The 8,499-nt window shown below is 41.3% G+C and overlaps 1 protein-coding gene across 1 annotated transcript; it reads right to left on the bottom strand.

Moving 5' to 3' along the window:
* Positions 1–1,105: 1,105 nt before the first annotated feature.
* Positions 1,106–2,235, bottom strand: LOC143880976 (vacuolar iron transporter homolog 4-like). Its single transcript, XM_077383950.1, has one exon. The coding sequence runs from the start codon at positions 2,070–2,072 to the stop codon at positions 1,458–1,460; it is 615 nt and encodes a 204-aa protein (XP_077240065.1). The 5' UTR covers positions 2,073–2,235; the 3' UTR covers positions 1,106–1,457.
* Between the last annotated feature and the right edge of the window lie 6,264 nt (positions 2,236–8,499).

The raw sequence follows: 8,499 nt of genomic DNA, 5'->3' as shown, positions 1-8,499 counted from the left end.
TGTGTAAAAATAGGAGTGCGACTACACTGACTGTCACCGTCAGGATTGAATCGTAGCCATCAATATTGAGTTTCCATGGGACATACTCAAGCAGTCAGTTTTAATGTATAAAAAGATTAAATAACGCCTTCTCCAGGAGCTTAAGCCTTCGGAGTAATTGTTTGTTTCATATTGTACCAGAGCAAAGGTCATGAGTTCAAAACTCCTTGATATTAAAAATCCACATCAAATGGCCAACCCAAAAGAGGCTAGGCCACATGTCCATGTATAGGCCAACCTTAAAAAGAGAGGCCAAGCATGAGAGGGAGTGTTAAAGTATAAAAAGATTAAATAACACCTTCTCAAATAGCTTAAGCCTTTGGATCAGAACGTTGATCATCACGAGGCAACCTCATGGTGTTGTTCCCATCCCAAATGGACATCCCATCCATAAGATAAGACCTCCGTGCTTTAGCCTCTCTTGATAGACCTCTAAAATAGATCTTATAGATCAGGGCTAGGATGATCTGATCAATGTGTGGTACATCAACGGGAGGCCGGCCGGATATGGGTTTTCCAGTCAGATTAATTAACCTAATCATGTCCACGTGGCACACGGCATGATATGAGAGAGAGGGGGGCTTAGGCACTTTAACATACGACCAAGACACCTACAGATGGATCTAAGTCTGCTGAAGTTCCCGCTTGTTGAAGAGCTAGCCCTTGACATTCCTAGAGTGACCCACAGTACGTTGGACTTTCCTAGAGTGATCAACAATCTATGAAGTCCACGAGGATTTAAAACTCTACACTACTAACCCCTAAGTCTACATATAACTTATAGATTTAACATATGACAAGATGTATCAATAATAGATTTAACATATGGCCGCCGGTAAATGTCAACATTCTTGTATCTATAGGTACTCCCTTCATGTGCAAATTTATCGAGACGTTTTCTCATCTATTCAGCATAGGGTTTTTAAATCAAAAAGGGTATTAAATTTTATTTTTTTCTATAGAGCAACTAAGTTAGTCATTTTTAATTTTTTTTTTTCTATAGAGCAACTACTACGTTAGTCATTTTTAAAAACTTAAAACCTAATTGGTAATTATAGCAAACTAGTGACTATTTTAATAAAAAGTTCATAAAAAAAAAAACAGACGTACGTCCACGTAACAACCATTACAAACATCACCATTTCCATTCTAATAAATAACACAAGAACAATCAAACACTCCCTCCTCTCTCCCTCACACAACCTCACTCCCCATAACCTTCACAACTGCTAAATACCCAACAAAATCAAGAAAAAGAAAGAAAGAAAGAAGAAAACATAAAACTGCCTCCCCCCTAGTGGCCTCTTTTTCTACTGAAAACGTGGTGAGCTTGTGTGATTCTTGCTACCTTTGGAGTTCTAGTGGTGGAAGGACCCAATGGGGCTATTCAATCGGAATCGCCCCCTCCCTTTTGATATCTACAGCCCATGAGACCCAACCAACTTCATCACCCCAAACGTTACAAGCATAGCTAACCACCCCCCAACCAAAACCCTAATACAAGACCTCACTAATGGCGCCTTCCCTAGCTTTGCTCCCACCCCACCAAAAACCAACAAAGCCAAAGTCACAGCCACCCCCACCATCCCCAACCTAACCGCATACCGGCGAATAAACGCTGCCGCCAGTAAAGGCACAATTGCCCCGACAGAGAATGCCAGAGCCGAAGCCACCGCCGCTTGCATCGGGTTCGGAAGCCGAACATTCTCCCCCTCTTTTCCCCTATCTCCACCCTCTCTCATTCTCTTCATCTGAGCCACCTCTATATCCAATTGAGAATATACAGAGACAAACTCCCCTATCGCCATACTACAAGCTCCGGCTACTAAGCCGGTGAAGCCGGCTAAGATCATCAGCTTCACGTCCTCCTTCACGGCTCCCACTCCCATAATCAGACAAGCCGTCGTGACCAAGCCGTCATTGGCTCCGAGAACCGCGGCTCGGAGCCACTGCGCCCTCCCGGAGTAGTCGAATTCTTCCTTAGTTTCGGTTTCTTGGTTGATTGATAGCTTTGTCTCATTGAGGACTGCCATGAGGAAAGAAGAGAAGGGGTGGAAGGATTGAAACGAGAGGGTTTGATGAAAGGGTAGTGAAAGGATGAAGAACAGGGAGGAGTGTGGGAACTTTCCTACGCCCTGAGGGAGGGATTTATGGAGAGTGCTTCTATTGTGGAATGGATGGTGGTGGACACCGAGGAAAAGAAATGGCCACTACGTATTTATTTTCTAAGTGTGGATACTTATTTTAATATCTCTTTCCTCTACTTAGTTTTAGTTGCACAAAGGAATTAATGGAGGATTCAAGTAGTTATAAGCTCTTTTCACTTTCTTAGCTTGATCTAGTTGTGCTTCCAAAGTTATTTAAGGAAAGGGAAGTGATATTTCCACCCTCTTTGCCAGCATTTTCACCTCTTATTCTTGTATTTTCCATAAAATGACTGCATTTATTCCTGTTAAAATAAAAAAGATTAAATAACACCATCTCCAATAGCTTAAGCTTTTGAAGTAGTTGTTTCACATGGTATCAGAGCAAAGGCCTTGGGTTCAAAACTCCTTCTTGTTAAAAAATCACATGTAATTGCCAACCCAAAAGAGAGGCCACATGTGCCATGTGACGCCATCTCCAATAGCTTATGCTTTTTGGATTAATTAGTTGTTTCACAATTTCCATTCTGTTTGCCGTTTCCTTAAAATCAAATCATTTAAAAAGACAAAGAAAATGGGTGAAAATATTGGGAAAGGGGTGGAAATGTATTTCCTTTCTATGGAATTCCTTGTTGTTTCTAATGGGGCTCCGACCCTCTCTATATTTGCATTTCAATTTGAACTACAATATATATTTTGTCGTTCTGTACAATCAAACTAAGGGTATGTTTGGAAACCATGAAAAAATGCCTAAAAGGATTTTTTCTTTAAGCCGTTGTTTTTTGCACGCCATATCAATGGTCGCAATCACCAAGCACATATGCCACGTGTTAGTGGATCATAAATAAACCTAGTTTTTACTAAAGACCGCTAGAAGGTGAATAGTTTATGCTTTTGAAATGATAAATTCCTAATAGGGATTTGCTAGCGTTCATGGCAGAAGGCATTTCACAGAGCATCTGTTGCATGAGAGAGCAGCCACCTAAGATGAATTAAATGAATAAGACAAAATCTGAGCCTATGTAGCTGCTTCCTCATTCAACAGATGTATAGCATGAGAGAGAGAGAGAGAGTTATAACTAATGCCTGCTAGACTCATGCCTATTGCATGACCTATAAAACAAGACAAAATGTAAGCTTAAAATAGTAAAAGTGGAAAAAAAAAAGACGAGCTATTCTTGCTAGGGGTGCAACTCGGGTCGGGTTGAGGCCAACCCAACCCAACCCAACCTGAGGAGCTCATCCTCCAACCCTAACCCAACCCAACCTGACTTTCAACCTAGGATGGCTAGCCCAGCCCAACCCAACCCAAATTGGTTTTTCCCTAACCCGAACCCAACTCGAATTCCCAAGTTGGGTCGGGTTTAGACATTTCAGATGAGATATTTAGTAAGGAAAATGGCACCCAAGTTCAAAACCAAAGGAAAAAAACAATAAAACACTACTAGAACACATGCACATATTAAATAACTGCAAATGATGCGAAGAAAACATGACAATCACAATCACAAGGATATGCGAGTGTTTAGTCCAGAAAAAGAAGGTTGAGATCATCCAATCAATCGATTTTTGCATGCTTCAATCTTGAGGTTGAGATCACTTCTAGGTTAGGGTTTTTACTTTAGTGACTTTAGCCCTTTACTTTTTGTTTTTGATAAGTATCTATTATATATATTTGCAAAGGATAGAAAGAAACAACAAAACGTTAGAAACTACAAAGTACAAAAAGTAAAAAACGTGTATTACTCTTTGTCGGGTTACGGGTCGGGTTGCTTGATACCCAACCCAACCCAACCCAACCCAACCCAAATTTTGGTCGGGTTGCCAAATCCCAACGCGGACCCGAACCCAATCCGAATTTGGTCAACCCAACCAGCCCAAAAATCAGGTTCAACCCGTCGGGTTCGGGTTCAACCGGACCCAAGTTGCACCCCTAATTCTTGGAGTGATTTGGTATGTTTAAAGAGAGTTTTTATATAGTGCCCGACCGTCAAGTCCTTTGCGGGGCAGTACCACCCTTAATGTTTGATCCAGTTAAAAATGAAAAAAAAAAGAAAAAGAAAAAAAAGATGAGCTATTCTTGCAGTGATTTTGTATGGTTAAAGAGAGTTTTTATATGGTGCCCGACCGTCAAGTCCCTTGCGGGCGGTACCACCCTTGATGTTTGATCCAACAGCAGATCACTTTTCAAGATGCTGTTGTTGGATCAAACATCAAGGGTGGTTCTTTTATTGTATCGCCCACACGCAGGGGCAGAGCCACATCTAGCATAAGGGGGGCAGTTGCCCCTGTTGAGTTAGGCCAAATCCTTACTAGGCCCAGCCCCCTTTAAAATTTGAAGGCCTGACCCCTTTATATATAAGCTTGCCTCCCTTATGCTTAAATCCTGGCTCCGCCACTGCCCACACGAGACTTGACGGTCGGGCACCATATATAATTTCTCGTTTAAAGACACGTAGAAGTGGTGGCATTTTGGTGGGTTTTTTTAGTCTTTCTTTTTTCTTTATCTTTTTCTTTTTCTTCTCTTAATGATCTGTTTTAATATGTGCATGTAGATTGAGAAGATGGATTGCTGATTCATCTCGCACGGCTGAGTGTGAGAAAGCGAGTTGACAAATAACCATAGTATATGGATGTGAGTGTGCTTTCCACACTGCTGCCACCCGCCATTATCTCTTTCATTCCTTGCATGGATTTGTTTATCTCTCTCTTTTTCCTTCTTTTGCCTCCACTCAATATGCCAAGATTGTCTAATGGGGGGGAGTTCTCTTTCTTCTTCTTCTTTTTTTTTTAAAAAAAATTTGGGAGTTCCTTCTAAAATTTCGATGGAGTGTCCATTTCGAGTAATGCTTGAATAGTGAGTGGCCCCATTAGAGCATAGTTGGTCCACCCTTGTTGCCCTCAACTTGATTAATTTTGATCTCATATGGCACAAAAATCATGTCAATCATCAAATTTTGGCATCTACTAAAAATATTTTTTCCTTTTGTCATTAAAGATGGGCAAAACTAATATATTGAGCATCCACAGATCCTAACATACCAGTAAGTATCCGAGGTTGAGTGGGTCTCTGCGGAAGAGGCAACCTGTGAAAGGGCTACCGAGGAAAAAGGCTATAGTGAAAGCACTCATAGAGTGGGCCACCAATGACAATGGATGTGAAAGCCTGGTGGAAGCTGTAGAGCTTTTCGTGCATTGGTTAGGTACCTTATATATATATATATATATATATATATATATATATATATATATATATATATATATGAGAAAAGGGTTCCTGCGCTCGAGCACAGATAAGCTTATATGCGTTTGAGCACATAAACAGGGGGGGGGGGGGGGGGGGGGAGGGATCCAAAGCATTCATTTGATGGGCCCTTTCATGGATAGGGTGTCCACAAAAATCAGCTCCATTGGATCACCTTAGGGCGTCCATTTGTGGCGTGGAAAAATGGGCATATTAGTGGACAAACAGTATCTGTCCATTTTCACCCCCACAAATGGACACCTTATGGTGATCCAATGAAGTTGATTTTTGGTACACACCCCATCCATGATGGGGCCTTTCAAATGAATGCTTAGGATCACCCCATCAATGTGGCCCCACCCTTGTTTCCAGCACTCGAGCGCTCAAGCGCAGAGCGAGAGATATAGCTTTGGAGCATATCCGTCGGGATAAAGATCTGGGTTTGCTATCTTGGCATTGGGCACAAGAGACAGAGAGGGAAAAGAGAGAAATCTAACGAAACTCGCAAAGAAGGGATTGAGAGGGCCATCTAAGGGAACTCACAGAGTGTGAGAGATACGCAGGAGATGAGGAAGAGAGAGTTTTCCCAAGAAGCGCCTAAACCTACTGCTGGCAGACTCCATCCCCTATGCAAAAAAAATTTATCTCACCCCTGCAATGTCCACATGACGTACAAAATTAGAAGATACCCATCCAACTTTCCCTCCTAGTCATTCATGCAAGATTAAAGGGCCGTTTGGATACGCGGATTTTAGAATCCGGGATTTTTTCAAAATTGTAGATGAGAGACAAGAGAAGAAGCGGAGCAGCCGTCGCTTTCTAATTTCTCTGCATTCTTTCCGTCAGCAAGAGCGTAGCAGATCATCCCACGTTTCTAGGTTTTAAAAATCTCAGGATGCTAGAGAGATTTCTAAAACCTGGTTTTCTTACTTAAAATCCAATAAATGCTATCATGACAGCACACAACAGCTTGATCACGAATCCTATTTTACACTGTTTTCAAACTAAAACCTGGATTCTAAAATCTGCGTATCCAAACGGCCCCTAAGGCTCTGCCCATTTTGTATTGTTTAGCCACGTATATCGAATGAGAAGAGGAGAGATAGCTATACAAGAACGAAAGAGAGCCCGACCCCTGACCATGATTTTCCCACCTAGCTATATATGTATAGATAGCTTTCTTGAGATTTTAAACATTGTGAGTCTGTATTTTCACATAAATACATGTGCACAAAAATAGTACAGTCAGGCACATCTATTCGGAGGATATAAACCATTCATTTGTTGATCACACTAGGCCATGCTGAAAAAATATTCTCTATACACGATGATCATTTTTTAAGGTATCTATATTGTCGTTTTTTGAACTTTATGAGCCAACCAGGTTACACCAAATATATCGAAGGGTTTCGTGGCACAGCCTATCTACGGCAAAATCTACAAATAAATGTTTTAGATCATCCAAGGTGGTGGGTCCCAATTCACTTTTTCATGGGCCACAAATCATATAAAATATCTATTTTTTCATAAATTCTTATCAACAGAAGTAAACGGGATCTTTACATAAAATCTATCAAAGTTTGCACGGACTTTAATTTTATTTTTTTCCACGATAGATTTGTAGATATTTGTCTCATCAGCTAGGCACCTCCATCTCAGTGGGGTTAGTCACACCATCATCACAAAAGGGTTTCTAATGAATGATGTCACTTAGGGGTGCAAGTTTGGCTCTGTCAGCCTGACCCGCCCTGAGACCGAATAGGGTCTGGGCTGGATTTTCCAACCCTGAGGGCGGGTCAGGGTTCATATTTTAGGCCCTGACTCAGGGTCGGGTCGGGTTGGGTTCAGGGTTAATACCTCGGGTCAGCCCGACCCGACCGACCCTAAGTTTTCAATTATAGAATTGAACCATCTGTGCATGTTTCTTTTGCTAATGTTTTTTATTATCTTGGATTGATGTTTCTTTAGATTATTATTATCAATTGTCTCTGTTGCCCGTCATGTTGTTGAATTCATATTGTCTTATTTTGTTCCCTTTCTTTAGGGCCAGTCGGGCCCGGCCCGGCCAAATCAGGGCCAATCAGGGCGGGCAATGGGTTGAGGTTTTTCGGCCCTGACTCAGGGTCAGGGCTGAGATAATGGGATCCAGGGTTGGGCTAGGGTTTTGAAAAACCCGACCCTGTTGCAGCACTAATGTCACTTTTGTTTGCATTCGTGCCTTTCTCCATATTTGGAAAGTCAATTTTAGTACATTGAGACTGATGTTAGATTACCTCGTGTTGTATGCCTGCCAATCTAACTATCTGTCCATCGGGATGTACCTTTGCAGTTCGTTTATTTTTTTCAAATGGGGGAAATTCTTGGGCACGTTTGGCTACTATGAAATTTTTTTTTCATGATAAACTGACGCTTCCAAGTGGAGACACAGAAACTAGCGTGCTGAGAAGGGGCTAAAAATCTAGAAACAAAAAATTCTACTCAAAATCCCATCAACTGTTTCCTGATTTTCGACACTTCTCACCACGGGAGACACTAGTTTCTTGTTTTTTGTTTCCTGTTGCGTGCGAGAAGGGGCTAAAATCTGGAACAAAAAATTCTACTCAAAATCCCATCAACTGTTTCCTGATTTTCAACACTTCTCACCACGGGAGACACTAGTTTCTTGTTTTTTGTTTCCTGTTTTTTGTTTCCATCTGAAAGTGGAGATGAGGGTGAAGTGGCTAACCCCACTGCCACGGAGGTGCCTAAGATGCTGATGAGAGACAAATACCTACAAATCTATCGTGGCGGTGAAATCCCATACATCAACACTGATTTTTTTTTTAGGATCAATTACCAAGGGGACAAAAAATAGGTGGAATTATCAACAAGACCCATGCTTTTCAGAAATTATCAACGAGGGACAAAAGAGGTCTTATCATTAAAAGCTAGACAAAAATGCCCTTTTCTTAAGCAACACGTTTTGCTTTTCCACTTTTCCCTCTTCTCTCATCTTTCCCTTCTTTTTTTTCTACTTTTTCATTTTCAACTTTGTTTTTTTTACCCTACCAGTCATCTTCTTCATCATTTAGC

This window comes from Tasmannia lanceolata, unplaced genomic scaffold (assembly GCF_043159265.1).
Source record: "Tasmannia lanceolata isolate RefF3 unplaced genomic scaffold, GAP_Taslan_0.1 ptg000007l, whole genome shotgun sequence".
Classification (NCBI taxonomy): domain Eukaryota; kingdom Viridiplantae; phylum Streptophyta; class Magnoliopsida; order Canellales; family Winteraceae; genus Tasmannia; species Tasmannia lanceolata.
The sequence above is the reverse complement of the archived record's forward strand: the minus strand, read 5'-3'. Positions and strand labels throughout refer to the sequence as shown.